The 15,784-nt window shown below is 54.1% G+C and overlaps 4 protein-coding genes across 5 annotated transcripts; 2 read left to right on the forward strand and 2 right to left on the reverse strand.

The window, feature by feature from the left end:
• Positions 1–283: 283 nt before the first annotated feature.
• Positions 284–3,783, forward strand: PSME2 (proteasome activator subunit 2). The gene is made up of 11 exons (XM_028114916.2): positions 284–410; positions 721–753; positions 1,167–1,229; positions 1,467–1,553; positions 1,658–1,688; positions 1,775–1,872; positions 2,636–2,704; positions 2,869–2,936; positions 3,101–3,155; positions 3,465–3,551; positions 3,643–3,783. Exons 1-11 carry the CDS (start codon positions 363–365, stop codon positions 3,721–3,723), a joined length of 720 nt encoding a protein of 239 aa, XP_027970717.1. The 5' UTR covers positions 284–362; the 3' UTR covers positions 3,724–3,783.
• Positions 3,784–4,804: 1,021 nt separating this feature from the next.
• On the forward strand, positions 4,805–6,989 carry EMC9 (ER membrane protein complex subunit 9). 2 transcript variants are annotated; one of them, XM_088025059.1, is made up of 6 exons: positions 4,805–4,941; positions 5,254–5,296; positions 5,439–5,515; positions 6,388–6,457; positions 6,547–6,641; positions 6,799–6,989. In XM_088025059.1, exons 1-6 carry the CDS (start codon positions 4,910–4,912, stop codon positions 6,977–6,979), a joined length of 498 nt encoding a protein of 165 aa, XP_087881185.1. In that variant the 5' UTR covers positions 4,805–4,909; the 3' UTR covers positions 6,980–6,989. The 2 variants fall into 2 exon arrangements, with proteins under 2 accessions (XP_087881185.1, XP_027970663.2); XM_028114862.2 differs by having other exon boundaries at positions 4,805–5,296.
• Positions 6,990–7,034: 45 nt separating this feature from the next.
• On the reverse strand, positions 7,035–9,827 carry PSME1 (proteasome activator subunit 1). Its single transcript, XM_028114863.2, has 11 exons — positions 9,684–9,827; positions 9,007–9,039; positions 8,803–8,865; positions 8,577–8,687; positions 8,443–8,488; positions 8,231–8,328; positions 7,910–7,978; positions 7,757–7,824; positions 7,595–7,649; positions 7,431–7,517; positions 7,035–7,262 (listed from the first exon to the last, which is right to left on the reverse strand). The coding sequence occupies exons 1-11, from the start codon at positions 9,720–9,722 to the stop codon at positions 7,182–7,184; spliced, it is 750 nt and encodes a 249-aa protein (XP_027970664.1). The 5' UTR covers positions 9,723–9,827; the 3' UTR covers positions 7,035–7,181.
• A 2,202-nt stretch (positions 9,828–12,029) lies between these two features.
• On the reverse strand, positions 12,030–13,316 carry FITM1 (fat storage inducing transmembrane protein 1). The gene is made up of 2 exons (XM_028114888.1): positions 13,051–13,316; positions 12,030–12,667 (listed from the first exon to the last, which is right to left on the reverse strand). The coding sequence occupies exons 1-2, from the start codon at positions 13,314–13,316 to the stop codon at positions 12,055–12,057; spliced, it is 879 nt and encodes a 292-aa protein (XP_027970689.1). The 3' UTR covers positions 12,030–12,054.
• Positions 13,317–15,784: the final 2,468 nt, after the last annotated feature.

Genomic DNA, 15,784 nt, shown 5'->3' on the forward strand with positions numbered 1-15,784 from the left:
CCCCTTTCCCACTTTCCTACCCTTCCCACCCACCCCTGGACTTTCCCGGGACCGCCCTGACCCCTCCCTAGAAGCCCCACCCCTTCTCCGAGGGACAGCCCCTATTCGGTAGCCGCGGTCCCACTTTTATCCTAGCCCCTCCCTCGGACAAGCCCCTGGGCCTGTGACCGAGTCCGCACCGCCTCTACTAGTCGCAGCAGGCCGAGAATGACTGAGGGGCTGCCTACGGTTTGCGGCCTGCCAGAGGGAGGGGGCAAAGAAGGAAGGGGGCGGGGCTGAGGGGGGCGGGCCTGGACGTGGGGAGTGAAAGCGAAAGGCCAGGCAGCGAGCCGGGAGACCGGAGATCTTGCAACTGGAGCAGCATGGCCAAGCCTAGTGGGGTGCGCCTGAGCGGGGAAGCCCGCAAACAGGTAATGGGGGATCGGGAGGCCAGGAAAGGGCCGGGGAGCCCTCCTGGCTGGAGGCCAGGCTGGGTACTCCAGGGGACCAAGGCCGTGCCAGAGAACTCCCCCAACCTCTCCTTAGTGCTTTCACTTCTGCCGTTGGATTCCCAGATTCCTGCCCTCTGGCCAGTCTCTGTACTGAGCCTGAGCTTCCAGGGAAATCTGGCTTGTGGTAGGAAAGGCCTGAGCCAAGTTGGAGGGCATCCCTTTGTGGGTGGGATCTTACTCTTGACTACTGAGACCCTTAACCAACATCCGGGTTCTGCTCTCTGTGCAGGTGGATGTCTTCAGGCAAAATCTTTTCCAGGAGGTAAGTCTTCTAGATTCAAGCGATTTGACTCGGAATCTTAGACCAATACTTGAGGGCTGCAACCTCTCAGAGTGACCCCCAAACCCACCCTCGGCCCTACTTCCCTTATCAAACCTTCACCCAAGGCTCCTAATTATTGATCTCTACCTTTAATTTGCCTCCTCTTAATATTCTCTCCACCTCGGCCGCTTCTTCTCCCCTCTTTTGGTGTGGAGGGAAAAGCTGTGGCCCCAAAGTCCTAACTTTGGTTCTGCCACTTCCCAGCTTGGGCAAGTCCCTTCACTTCTCATGGCTTCAATTTCCTTATTTGTAAGTATTGGAGTCAATTATTTACAAGGGCCCTTCCAGTGCTACTTCTCAGACACCTCTGGAGCGTCTTCTGAGATTCCCCACCCTTGCAATGTTACCCACAGGCAGAGGAGTTCCTCTACAGTTTCTTGCCACAGAAAATCGTACACCTGAATCAGCTCTTGCAAGTGAGTAGTATGGGCCCCTCCCACCCCATCCCAAGGCCTCTGTCCTCTCCACCCACCCCCTCTAGATAACAACTGAGCTCAGCATGCAGAGAACAGTTATGAGTGGTGGACTGGAATTGTTGGGATGGCGTGAGGCCTGAGCCTAGGCAGAGGGTTGGGTGGGCTGTGTGGAGGGAAGGCTGTGACTCAGAATGAGGGGAATAGGCTGGGCAGCCACTGACAGTGAGCTCTGTGCAGGAGGACTCCCTCAATGTTGCTGACCTGACCTCTCTCCGGGCGCCACTGGACATCCCCATCCCAGACCCCCCACCCAAGGATGATGAGGTGAGGCACTCGGGGTGCAGGGCTCAGACCATAAACCAGGTGGAGATGATGGCCCTCCAGCCTCCAAGACTTTTCTAAAGGCACTGTCCCCCTTTTTACCTTAGATGGAAACAGATAAGCAGGAAAAGAAAGAAGGTAAGAGAGGAAGGGGTGGCTAGGGAAGAGGAAACGGCACAGTGCCTACTGGATGAGGAGGGGCCTGAATGCCCTCTTTTTCACAGTTCCCAAGTGTGGCTTTCTCCCTGGAAATGAGAAGGTTCTTGTCCTCCTTGCCCTGGTTAAGCCAGAAGTCTGGACTCTCAAAGAAAAATGCATTCTGGTAAGCCTGGGAACTGCGAGAAAGAGAAAGGGAAGACTAGCCAGGCCCGGCCCTGGTCTCCTTGAGAGATGCAAGTCCTTCATTCAAGGACCTATTTCTGACATAGGAAACTTCCTCTGTGCTTTGGGTTTCAATACCTTGTGTTCTCATTCTGCTAGACCTCTGATATCACAGTGGTATCCCTGTGTAATCAGAGACTGTGCTGTATCCACCTCCATAGTGTCAGAACCCACCTCTGTACCAGGTACATAGTGCAGGTGTTGTGCCGTCATGAGTTGGTTTAAGAGCTTGGGCCCTAGAGACTGCTTGGGCTCAAATTCTGACTCCATCACTTACCTCGCTGGTTACCTTAAGTAAGTTTCTTGGACACTCTGTGACTCAGTTTTTTCATTTATTGAGTGGGTACAATAAAAATATGTATCTTGAAAAACTGCTGTGAGGATTAAATGAGATATATATGTAGCACAGTGTCTGGCACTTAATAAATCCTCAATTAGGGGTGTCTGGGTGGCTCAGTCAGCTAAAGCGTCTGCCTTTGGCTCAGGGTCCTGAGATTGAGCCCCGAGTCGGGCTCCCTGCTTGGTGGGGAGCATGCTTCTCCCCCTCCCTCTGCTGCTCCCCCTGCTTGTGCTCGCTCGCTCTCTCTCAAGTAAATAAATAAACCTTAAAAATAAATAAATAAATATAGCTGTTATTAGGAAGTGGCAGTAAAAGGAAAAACCCAGTAAGTTTGTTGAATGATTCCTACATGATCATAATTTAGGTGATCACCTGGATCCAGCACCTGATCCCCAAGATTGAGGATGGAAATGACTTTGGGGTGGCAATCCAGGTAAGAAAAGGGTGTATGAGGACATTGAGAGCAGGGAGAGACTTGGGGAGTGAGACATAGGAACTAGATATGACCTGGGAGGAGGAGGAAGGTGGTGGGTGAAGGAGGGAGGAGATGAAGTGTTTTTCTTGCCTCCCATCTCTCTCTCTTTTTTTTAATCACAGGAGAAGGTGCTGGAGAGGGTAAATGCAGTCAAGACAAAAGTAGAAGCCTTCCAGACAACCATTTCCAAGTGAGGGCAGCTGGAGGGCCAGCACGGGTGTGCTGCAGGGACATTTCCTTGGGATTCCCAAAGCTGGGCAGTCCCATCAGGACAATGGGGGGCTCTGGGAAGGATCTGAGGGAGTATCTCTCTCTCACTACCCGTTCCTGTGTTTATTCCCTTGCTTTTGGCAGGTACTTCTCAGAACGCGGGGATGCTGTGGCCAAGGCCTCTAAGGAGACTCATGTAGTGAGTAGATAGTCACCAGGCTTTTAGCTGAGGCTGGCTGGGGTTGGGGCAAGGAAGAGGGGCTAGAGGTCTTCCTTGTCTGTTTTCTGACTTTCCCAATGTGGAAAATACTAAGCCAAGAGCATTGGCTAGAAAAACTGATTTGGGCTTCAAAAACCTTGACCCCTTTCTTGGCTTGATCCTGTGGGATTCCATTTCTTAGTGCTGAGAAGGGGCTCATCCTCAAGTTACCTATTTCCTATATGAGGAAACCAGATTAATGTCCCAACCTCCCATGGGGCTGACTCAGCTTTGCCTCCCACATCCCAGATGGATTATCGGGCCCTGGTGCATGAGCGAGATGAGGCAGCCTATGGGGAGCTCAGGGCCATGGTGCTGGACCTGAGGGCCTTCTATGTGAGTGTGGAGTAAGCCCCTATGGGAGATGGTTGAGGGGGATGGGGGAGAAGCCAAGAACCTAACTGCCACCCTTCTGGCCTTCTTCCAGGCTGAGCTTTATCATATCATCAGCAGCAACCTAGAGAAAATCATCAACCCAAAGGGTGAAGAGAAGCCGTCTATGTACTAGTCGAGGGCCAGAAAAACAAAATAATAATAATAATAATAAATGACCTATGCTTTGTGTGAATTATCTCCAGTGTGTGTCATTCATTCAGAAGGCATTTATTGAGTGTCACCTATGTCCAGACACCGAATGTGAATGTGGCTGCAGGAAAGAGAAAGGATGCCATGAAGCCAAAGATGAATGGGAAACCCATCCTGTTCTTAAGAAGTCATCCTAAAGAACAGGGTGGAAATTGTGACATGTCGTGACAGCCATATAGATAGCCTGTATTTGGGGATTTCGCAAGATTATTTCAAACATCTGGGGGGCTCGTGAGTGCTTCCTGGAAGAAGTGGCACTTGCAGAGACCCCTTATAGGAATAATCAGGCCTTGGACTGAAAGCTGAGCAAGGAGAAAGCTCCAGGGCTGAGATCAGGGAAAGAAGAAAGAACAACACTCATCATCAGCTCAGTGCAAGCCTGGAGAGGGAGTGAGTTTTCCCTGGCAGAATTATGGGTGAATGGTGGGACTCCTCAAGAGCTGACAAGGGAAAAAACGCTCCCAAGGCATTATGTTGAAGGAAATTATACCGCAGGACATTAAGGGAAGGATGGGTCTGTAAATTGTTTTGTCCTCTTTCCCCCTCCTTCAGCCAATTAACGCCTTTATTTCTGCAGAGACTACATTAAGGAAACCAAGGGCCAGATATCCTGTAGTGGCAAAGGTAACACGGCTCATCAGTGACGGAGCTGGCCTAGAGTACGAATCCACTCATTCCATAGTAGGAGCAAGGCAGTGCGCTAGTGTCCAGGTTCGGAGATCGAGCGCTCTGGGACACCCCACGCGCAGCGCGCGCTCCACCCTGCTGGCTTTGCTGGGCCTGCGGGGGCGGGCGGCACAGGTATCAGACGAAGCCATCCTGCAATCCGGGACCGAAGTCGAGTAGCCTAGCCAATCAGCGTGCAGGCGGTTCTCTTTAGTTTTCAGTTGTGGGTTCTTTCCAGTTCGCGGGAGACAAAGGCGGGGCAAGGTCTGGACGCGGCCGATGATTGGGCAAAATGAGAACCTTTAAGCCTATCAAAGAGCACCACGTGGGCGGGACTCCAGAAGCCGGTGCTGCTTACCGCAGCCGGCCGGGAGTCCCCCAGACCCGCGAGGATCTGCGGCCGCCCTTTGGGGGCGGGCGGAGGCGGAGTTTGGCGCTGCAGCATGCAATCCGGACCGTCTGCGTTCTGGGCCAGGTGGGGGCCGGGCGCCGGGACCCAGGTCCCCGGGAGCCGGCGGGCTGCCTTCGCGCCGAGTCAGCGTCACTGCCGAATCTAAGTGAGGGGGCAGAGGGAAGGGCCAAGGAAGGCGCCGGGGAGGGAGCTTCGCCTTCGCGCTGGGGCCCAGCTGGCTATGGGGGAGGTGGAGATCTCGGCCCGGGCCTACGTGAAGATGTGTCTGCACGCCGCCCGGTACCCGCACGCCGCCGTCAACGGGCTGTTGCTGGCGCCCGCTCCGCGGTCGGGAGAATGTCTGTGTCTCACCGACTGTGTGCCCCTGTTCCACAGCCATCTGGCCCTGTCCGTCATGCTGGAGGTCGCTCTCAACCAGGTGCCGCCGCTGGACGCCCACCGACCACCGCGAAACCCCCTAACACCCCTAGCCCAAGCCCATCCCCGGTCTCTTGGCAGCAGTGCGCACCTACAGGGCGGGCGGCACGATTGAGTTTCTGATGGCCCCTTTCCCACGGCAGGTGGATGTGTGGGGCGCGCAGGCCGGTCTGGTAGTGGCTGGGTACTATCATGCCAATGCAGCTCTGGACGACCAGAGGTGAGTGGAGTAGCCAGAGGCAGAAGGCTAAGGGTTATGGGATGGGGGATCAAGAGAACTCTTGGTCATTCCTTCCATCTTTCCTTCGTCAAATGCTTAGGAACGGACTACCAGGCACTAGGCTGGGTACTGGAGTGAGGGAATATAAAGAAATATGAAGGAGCTCCCTGGAGGAGCTGTGGTGGGGGTGGGGAGCATAGCTGTGTATCAATAACAGGCTGACACTTGACTTTAACTGAGGTGACCCCCGCCAAGTGCTGAAAGAACACAGAGGAAGCCCAACCAGCAACTTTGGGGGAAAAAAAAGGAAATGTCCTTATATATAGAAAAAGTTATCTACTTACGTATTAATCATGTATCTGGGTCAAATTATACAGGTTTATAATTTGCTTTTCTCACCTCACTTAGTAAATATTTGCCATTTTTCCCTCTCTACACTAAGATTTACCTTATCCTACCAGCTATATAGTATGAGTATGGAAGTACGATGATTTATTTAATGCCTTAAACATTGATATTGTTTCCCATTTTTTGTTAATACAGACACTGTCCAATTATTACAGTAAATTATTTATAAGTGGAATTTCTAGGTCAGCATATACTCTTTAAATTTGGGTGGTTATGCCAAATTACCCTCCCAAAAGATCACCTTTGATCTCCACCTTGACCAGCAATCTGAGCACCTGTTTTCCACTGCACTCAAGCATTAAGCAGTTGTGTATGAAGCTTCAAAGCAGGCCTGACCCCCCAGACCCCGCTACAGGGAAAGGCCACCACTGCGCCATCATCTAGGAGACCTGGGAGGTCCAGCTCAGATGGACAGGGTCTACCCAAGGCCAGCTCCTCATTCCTCTGATCTTCCCTCTATACAGCGCTGGGCCTCTGGCCTTGAAAATCGCTGGGCGGATTGCAGAATTCTTCCCTGGTGCAGTCCTTATTATGGTGAGGTTTGGGTTTCAGGGTGGGGAGTTGGTGAGAAAGTAGGAAGGGAGATCCTTGAAACCCTCACCAGACCTTCCTTGTCCGCACAGTTGGATAATCAGAAACTGGTGCCTCAGCCTCATGTGCCCCCCGTCATCGTCCTGGAAAACCATGGTCCCTGCTGGGTCCCCAAGGACAAGAACTTGTGAGTGCCCCACTCCCTTCACCTCTTCTTGGAAGCCCACAGCTCCTGGGCCTCCTCTGTCCTTGATCTTGCCCAAAGGGTCCTTCTGTAGATGCTAACCTCTGCCAAGTGTCTGGCCGCCTGCTGAGTTTGACCTTCATGGGGGTTATTATTTCAGAGTGATGTGGAGGGACTGGGAAGAGTCACGGCAGATGGTGGGAGCTCTACTGGAGGGCCGGGCCCACCAGCACCTTGTGGACTTTGACTGCCACCTTGACGACATCCGGCAGGACTGGACCAACCAGCAGCTGAACACCCAAATCACCCAATGGGTGGGTCCCACCAATGGAAATACCTGAGCCAGGGCTGGGGGGGTGGGAGGGGAAGGGTCAGGATCCAATAAAGAGACTTGGGTTGAAGGACAATAGTATGACTATTTATTGTGCCTGGGAGGCAAGGGGAGGGAGAAACCTCAAAAGGCTGAAGTTGGGGAAAGTCTGGAGTCCTCTGTAAAAGATAGGAAGGTCTCTGCTGGACCCATTACGGAATGAGAGAAGGTTCTCAATAGATCATTCCTTTTGTTTCTCCCCTGGGCTTCTTAAGCTTCTCGAAGTTCTTCAAGATGATGTCATATAACACAGCCTACAGGGCCAGAGAGGAGTGGGGGTCAGTCACAGGCCCCCAGTGGCTCCTGTGCCCCATTTCTAGCCTTATGGAGAGGCTAATTTCTGTGACCCTTCACCCCCAGCCTTTCAGGGAGTAGGTGGCCTAGGAAAGCTGCCTCTGTCCCCCACCCCCTTGCTTCCTCACATAAGCGTTGCGGATCTCCATGACCATCAACCGGATGTCTCGGTACTCTGCCTCATCCAGCTCGTGCACCAGCTGCCGATAATCACCCTGTGGGAGACTTGGGTCAGGTCTGACTTCAGATGTGTCCTTCCCCCACCATGCACCCTGACTTGGGCCTCACCTACCACGTGGGGCTGCTTGGCTGCTTTGGTCACAGCATCGCCCCGTTCAGAGAAATACCTGTAGGAAGTAGAAGAGTATGGAGTGGGAGAAGGAAGAGGGAGCCCAGGCCTCTGTCCAAGGCGAAGGCGGAGTGTGCATGCAGGTGTAGGTGGGCAGTCACTCACTTGGAGATTTGAGTGTGGAAGCCTTCCAGCTTGGTGTGAAGGGTGGTCATCAGCTCAAACACCTTCTCCTGGGGAAAGAATGCAAGGGGGAAAGTGGAAAGCAGCATGGACTGGAGCAGTAAGGAGGACAGAGGAGTGGGGTAGCACTCTCACCTGGACAGCCACTCCGAAATTGTTCCCATCCTCAATCCGAGGTATCTGCAGCTGCAACCAGGTGGTGACCTGGGAGGAGGGAAAGGCATCAAAGCCACAGCAGCTCCCAGCCTACTTCCCAGGTTCCTGGCCTCTGCTTCCCTGCCCACAATCGGGGGGAGGTATGCCAAATCTGTCCCAAGCCCCAGGGCCTACAATTCTGGCTTCATTTGCTGTGCTCTCTCCTGCTGAGACCCGGCTGGTGCTAAGCCCTACCTGATGGGGACTAAGGAGGACAAAGGGTTAGGTCTGAAGCCTGGGGGTGGGAGTGGGAGGGCTCACCAGGTTGAGCTGCTCAATGACATCCTTGATCTCAGGCTTTAGACGCTGAAGGAGGACCACGATCTTCTCATTGCAGTTCACTGGGCCACAGGGAGGACCTAGGCAGTGGGCAACGGGTCAGTCACCAGGCTGGGACTGTGTGAGGGCAGGGAAGAGCAATCCCTGGGGAAGAGCTCCTAGGAGGTGAGACTCAAGTCCATTCATGGTGGTACCTTTGTCTTCGTCTTCCCCTTTCTTCTTTTCATCTTTGTCTTCCTTCTGCAGGGAGAGAGGGGCTCTTGGCAGTCAGGCCTAAGGTTGATTTTTCCCATGATTGGGTCCCTCCTCCCAGCTCTTCCCGGCTTGCCTCCTGCTGTTTCTTCCGTTCCTCTTTCTCTTTCTCCTTGACTGGATCAGGCACTGGGATGTCCAACGGGGCCTTCAGATTGCTCAGGTCGGCTTCGTTGAGAGCCGGCTCCTGGTGCAGGGTGGGAGGAGAGCTAGAGGCAAAGGCATCCCTCTCGCCTCACTCTCATGGCTCCCCAGACTCCCCCCTTGACCCCTACTCTCTAGCTTTCTGCTGCCCCCAGTACCTTTAAAAATGCATCCAACTCAGAAATCTTCTTGGGGAAGTAGCTCCCCAGCAGGTTCTCTGTCTGTGAGGTGGGGGTGGGGGAAGATGGGGGTCAGAATCACATGTTCTTCCCGGCAGTGAAGCAGGGCTGCCACTGCCCAGCAGGGAAGGGTTGAGCCCTGGGAGTTAGGTAGGAGTGGGGTGTTGATGGGGCAGGTCTTACCTTGGTACACAGGTCTTCACGGAACACGTCCACCTGTGGGACACAGGCAGCCCTTCACACACCTGGCTTTATGGCCAGTTTATATGAGGACTGTTCCCTTAGGGTTGTGTAGGGCCTGACCTGGGGAAGGGTGGAATGCATCCCGTGGGGTTGGGGGGAGTGAAGTGAATCCCCGTGGGGCTGGATTTGGGGGATGAGAACATTCCTGGCGGTGAAGGGCGAATGATCCAAGTGAGTACAGATCCCTCGGGTCTCCTGGGCTGTACAAGAAGGGGTGTAAGAGCCTCTGCGACTGGGGCAGGGACAGCGCACCCGGTGGAGTGGGCCGGGGGCCCTCCCGTGGGAAAGGCCATGAGGTGGCGGGGCAGCTCCGGCACCCCGTCTGTGTGTGGCCCCGGGCCCCGCGCCAGTGGACTTCCCCTCCACGCCAGCTCTCCGCTTCACCGCACCCCGCTGAACCTCGACCGCCTGGCCTCTCCCGGCACGCGGACTTCGCCTGTCTCCCCCGGCCAGGGCGCAGGTGCTCCTGGCACCGAGGCTCACGTGGGCTCCGATTGACCACTACCCCGACCCGCGATTGGGGCCGGGGGGGGGGGGGCGGGGCGGGTCACGGACGCCTGCAGCCTCTCGGTGCCACGCCTCCCTAATGGGCCCCTCCTCGAACCCGCAGCGCTCACCTTGGCTTGGGCTTCAGGCTGGACCCTAAGTGTGGCCATGGCCGGGGCGGGGGGCCTAGCGCCGCACGAGAAGCGGAGTGTGTACCGGGAAGAGAAAGCGAAAGCAGCGCTTGCCACCCGCACGGCCTTCCTGGGTAGCCGGGGAGCCGAGGTACTGGAGGGGGCGGGGCCAGAGCCGGAGAGGAGTGGGCGGAGGGCGGCAGCCGCGGCCGGGCTCCCCCTGGAGGCCGAAAGGAGCGCTGCCACCGCCTCCTCCGCCGGGCTGCGGGTCCCAGCCTGCCTCCCCCTCCCCGCCCTGCTCCCGAAGCCCTGCCTCTCTCTCCCCGCCTCCTCGCTTCCCGCCTTCGGTCTCGCAGCCTACTGCTAGCCTCCCCACGCACCGCGGGCCCGCCTCCCCGCCTCCCGGAGCCCATAGGTCGGCCACCCGGCCAGGGCCCGCGTCCCATCTCCCTGCCTCCAGACTCCTCTGGTTCTCTTCTGTCCCTGTTCGGCTTGGGACGGTGATAAGCCTTATCTGGCGCTCTTCCATCTTTTCTGGCCTCCCTTCCCTAGCCCTGGCTCCACGGGCATCGTCTGACCCATGTGTTGACATTCAGACGCTGTCACCACTCCAACCCAGGCCCCGGTCAGCTCCCTCCTGACCCATGTTGTGGACTACAACCCACCTATACTCTCCACACAGACCTCTGTCTGGCTTAAAGCTCTTTCTCAGTTTCCTGTTGACCTTAGAATGAAATCTAAAGGGCTTTCCTGGCCCAGAAGGCTTGCCTGGCCTGCCTGGCACCTGTTCTGCAACCTCACCTTCCATGCTTTCCCCCTTCCCTTACACTTGCAAATAGCTGGGCCTTCCATTGTTGCTTAAACCCGATCATACCTGTCCCAGGTACTTTGGCCTTACCGATCCCTTTGCCTGACACACCCTTTCCCTGCCTCGGGTTGTCATTAGGTTCTCAGCTTAGGTTCTCAGCTTAAATATCACCTCTCCAGAGGGAACTCTCTCCATCATCCTTTATAAAGTACCTCCCTGCCAAGTCTCTATTACAAACCAGCCTGTTGTAGTACATTCATAGCACTGGAGCTCTCTGATATTAGCCAGTTTATTTTGGGGGGATAGTGTGGTTTAGACCAGGGGTTGGCAAACTTTTTCTGTAAAAGGCCAGATAGTAAACATTTTAGGCTCTCGTGGGCCATATGGTGTCCGTAGTAACTACTCAACTCTGCCCTTAGAGCAGGTAAACAGCCATACCTAAATGAATTAGCAGGGCCAGGTTCCAGTAAAACTTTCTCTATGGACACTGGAATTTGAATTCTGTGTCATTTTCACATACCATGATATATTCTTTTTTTTTTTTCAATCATTAAAAATGTAAAAACCAGGGCGCCTGGGTGGCTCAGTTGGTTAAGCGGCTGCCTTCGGCTCAGGTCATGATCCTGGAGTCCCGGGATCGAGTCCCACGTCGGGCTCCCTGCTCAGCGGGGAGTCTGCTTCTCCCTCTGACCCTCTTCCCTCTCATACTCTCTCTCACTCTCTCTCTCTCAAATAAATAAATAAAATCTTTAAAAAAAAATGTAAAAACCTTTCTTAACTCTCAGGCCATACAAAATCTGGCCATAGGAGGGCTGTAGTTGCTGGTCCTCGGTTTAGAGCAAAATGGACCCTTATTGCCTGGGTTTATAATCCTGGCTTTGATATCTACTAGCTGTGAACAAGTCACTTAACCTCTGTGCCTCAGTTTTTAAAACTGTACAGTAGAAACGTTACCAAACCCACCTGATAGTGGTGTTGTTGTTATGAGGGCTTAATGTCTTGATTTATAGGAAGAGCTTAGAGACACTGAGAACGCTGCCTGAAACATAGTAAGCACAAGAGAAGTGTTTGCTGTTCTTTGTGAGTTTCTCATCTGCTTCCCCCATTAACCCATCAGCCCCCAAACAGCAGAAACCTTGTCTTCCTTATTCACAAGGCATGGAACTATGCTTGGCTCAATAAATACCTATTAAGGAAATGTGCCCAGACAGGCAGGCCCTTAAGGAAGGTGGAAGGGGGAATTCAGTGAAGGAGGCAGAAAAAAACAACCAACCAGGCTGGAGACAAAGCATCTGCTCAGCAGGAATGCTGCCCATACGGAAGGGCACTCTTACCTGCTCTAGCGTTGCGGGTCCTTGACATCCGAGTCCCCCAGAGAGCTTGAAGTCTGCAAGGACTGGGAGACTTGAAAGGACAGCAGGAAGGATGGAGGACAAGCAAAGAATGGCTGAGGGACGCATGAGAGACTGCCTGACTCCCTTCTTACCCTTCCCACCCTTTCTGAGTCCCCCCAACCAAATGATGAGCAGAGCCCGAGGTAGGCCAGGTTTGCCTTTATTTCTTTCAGTTATGCTTGCGGCTGGAGTGGGGCCGAGGAAAGAGCCCGTGGCCTGGGCTCCCTGGAGACCAGGGCTGATGATACCAGCTGCCATAGGTGAGGTACCAGGCAAAGGTGCCCACCGCAGCACCCACCACCTTGTGGGTGTACTGGTGGAAATAGATGACAGTACAGAGCAGCAAGAAGTTCCAGAGGCCCAGCAGCAGCACGTTGAGCAGGAAGACCAGGCGGAGGGGGGCCCCGGCTGGCAGCCCGTGGGCCAGATACTTGGCGAACACTGCGGCTTCCTCGGCCATGAGCAGGCAGCAGAAGGTGAGCAGGAAGGTGTGGGAGGAGACGGTGTAGCCCCGCCACTGGTGGCCAGCTGCCAGGCAGCTGCAGCGGTCAGGAAGCTCGTGCAGCAGCAGGCCTTGGGGCAGAGGCTCAAAGCAGGAGCCAGTCAGGTCCTCGATGAGCAGGAAGGCCCGGCCGGCCCCCCGCCACACTGCTGCCCCCACCACCAGCCGGCTCAGGTGCCGGGCGGTCACGGCCACACGCCGCGTAGCCAGGAACACCACCAGCAGCACGAAGCCCCCCAGGAAGGTGCATGTCCAGCCCCATGCCGAATTCACAAACTTTCTGTGGGCACAGAAGAAGGGAGGCTAGCTACTGAGACCTGCCTGCGCCCCATCTTCCACCCCATCTGTGTTCCCATCCCTGCTCTGTCCCCTGCCCTACATATCCTCACTGGTTCCCTTTCCTCCCCCTTCCTCCCCAGCCACTTAAACCTTGCTGTCTCCTTAGAGGCCCATTCAGCCTTCGAGAGCCATAGTTCCTCTTCAGCCCTGCTCCTGATTTCCCCTGGACCCCAGGACTCTGTTCCCCTCCCCCTCCTCCCAGTTTCTCCTCAACCTCTTAGCCTATTTTTAGCGTCCAGACTGGCAGCACGACAGAAACCTGGAGGAGGGAGCTCGGATCCCAGAGTGCAGGGAGCCAGCGCCCACAGCCTCCAGTGGACTCACATGTTGAAGAAGTTGCCGTGGCTGGCGAAAATAGTCCGAGGGTTGACATGGAACTGCAGAAGGGGCCCAAAGATGACCACTGCTGCCAACCAGGCATGGTAGAGGCGCCGTAAGCAGGGGCTGCCCAGGAGGCGGGCGGCCTGTTCACTTCCAAAGTACAGCAAGGCAGAGGCCACCCAGAGCAGCACCCTGACCAGGCAGCCCAGCAGTGCCTGGATTCGGGCCCCGGCCCCCAGCCCTGCCCCCACCACCGGCCCCCGCTCCATGTTCCCTCCCCTCCCCACTACCCGCTTGCTCTGCTGGGTAGCTGAGGAGGGGCTGATGGGGCCCCCCCCGGACAAGGACGGGCAGTGACAGGTGTGGCAGACACAGGGCAGAGCCCTGGTGGCAGCTGGCAGGCGGGGGAGAGGGGCGGGGGGCAGTAGGGGCCAGGGCGGAGGGCTGCCACGTCAGCAGGGTCCTAGCTTTGGTTGTGTGTCCTGACAGTGGCCTATGTCCTTTCCTTTTCGTCCTGTGTCCCCAGCTCCAACCATGTTCTAGTTCATGTTGGAGGCCCAGGCCTGCGGTTCAGTGTTTTGTCCACAGCCTGCCTGGGCCTGCCTGTCTGTCTGGTCAACCAGTCACCCCCACCCCACCCCAACCTGACCATGTTTGCTCCGCAGGGAAATCAGGGGTCACAGAGATTCAAACTAACCAAACCTTGGAAACCATTTAAAAAAAAATCTGTGTCTGCCTCATCATCAGTGTGATCCAACCCCTCTCCTAAATTCTGAGCACAAGAGCCCACCACTGCAGGATGTGCAAGATGACTGTGCATGGCGCCATGTCCAAGTTAGGCTGTGGGGAGCACACCAACAGGGGTATCCACTTGGGTGCACCATGACCGTAGGGCTTGACCCAGCCCCAGCCCCTGTCTGGTGTGAGGGACTCTGAGTGGCTCGTCTGGCCCTATGTAAACCATGGTGGTTATGCAATGCACAAGACATCAGATCTAAGATGGGACCATTCTTTGGTATGGTTATCATGACGGCCAAGAGATGAAATTCATGTGTCCTAGGGCGCCTGGGTGGCTCAGTTGGTTAAGTGTCTGCTCAGATCATGATCCCAGGGTCCTGGGATCGAGTCTCACATCGGGCTCCCTGCTCAGTGGGGATTCACTTGTAAATGTTGGATTGGGGATTTTTGTGTAAATTTTCTCAAATAAATGCTAGCAGAAACCAGAAAAAAAAAAAGTGCCTCTGCCACTCCCCCTTCCTATGTGTACACTCGCTCTGTCAAATAAATAAAATCTTAAAAAAAAAAAAAAAAAGAAATTCAAGTGTCCTGTGGAAGGTGTATTGTATGAGAGATGGTGGTGGCCCAGGCTGGATTTTCCAGGACCCCAAAGATTAGGCTCACGGCCACGTGATGCGGGTGGGGGTGGGGGTGACCCGACAAGGAAAATCCCCAGCTTGGAGGCCATCAAAACCTGAGTTTGTGTCCTCCAACCAGTTGCCCTGGGTCCCAAGTCTCACATTGGCCTCCCAGCCTGACCCCTGGGGCTGGAGCCACAAGGCGGAGAGCAACCTACCCAAGGGATGTCCCTGTTATTCAATAACTGTTCTGAGATCCTTTTTTGTCATCCTTCCTCATTCCTCAGAACTGGTGGTGGGATTTCAGAGTACAGTGGAGGCCCACGAAGTAGTGAAAGGAATGAGCAAGCAAGTACACCTGGGGTCTGAACTGTGTGACTTTGGGAAAATCAACTAATCCTCCTTGGTCCTCAGTGCCCACATCCATAAACCGATCAAGATGGATTAATCAATCAGGTTCCTTCCAGATCCTAAAGCCCATACTTCAACATAGTTCCTGCTCATGGACCCTAACAGGAAGACCTATAGAACCCCTCACACATCTTTGACAAAAAAATTTTTTTAAAGATTTTATTCCTTTATTTGAGAGAAAGAGAGAGCATGAGTAGCAGGGAGGGGCAGGAGAGGGAGAAGCAGATTCCCTGCTGAGCAGGCTGGATCCCAGGACCCCAGGATCATGACCTGAGCCAAAGGCAGACGCTCAACTGACTGAGCCATCCAGGCGCCCGACAAAAAATTTTTCATTGTAATTTTAAATAGTTGCGCAGGACATAATTTCCAATGCATTCTCTCTCTCTCTTTCTTTTAAATATATCCAATGGAATCTAAATACTACAGTGATTATGTATCTTACCATTTTCCATTTTAAAAACGTGACAAGGGGCGCCTGGGTGGCTCAGTCGGTTAAGCGACTGCCTTCGGCTCAGGTATGGTCCCAACGTCCTGGGATGGAGCCCCACATCGGGCTCCCTGCTCTGCAGGAAGCCTGCTTCTCCCTCTCCCACTCCCCCTGCTTGTGTTCCCTCTCTTGCTGTGTCCTTCTCTGTCAAATAAAAAAATAAAATCTTTAAAAAAAAAAGTGACAAGATCTTAATAGTCAGAAAGTATATTTCCATTAGACTTCCCCCATACAAGTTATCCTAATGTTTTTATGCCTGAACATTTTGTTGATCACACTTCTCTGCCAAAAAAATGTATATAATTTGAAACTTAATTTTTATTTTTTTATTACAAGATTATATTTTATTATTATATTATAAGATTTTATTTATTTGACAGAGAGAGACACAGCAAGAGAGGGAACACAAGCAGGGGGAGTATGGGAGCGGGAGAAGCAGGCTTCCTGAGGAGCAGGGAGCAGGGAGCCCAATGTGGGGCTCGAT

This window comes from Eumetopias jubatus, unplaced genomic scaffold (genome assembly GCF_037043125.1).
Source record: "Eumetopias jubatus isolate StellerSeaLion01/CBP00866 unplaced genomic scaffold, mEumJub1_p1.0 scaffold_7, whole genome shotgun sequence".
Lineage (NCBI taxonomy): Eukaryota > Metazoa > Chordata > Mammalia > Carnivora > Otariidae > Eumetopias > Eumetopias jubatus.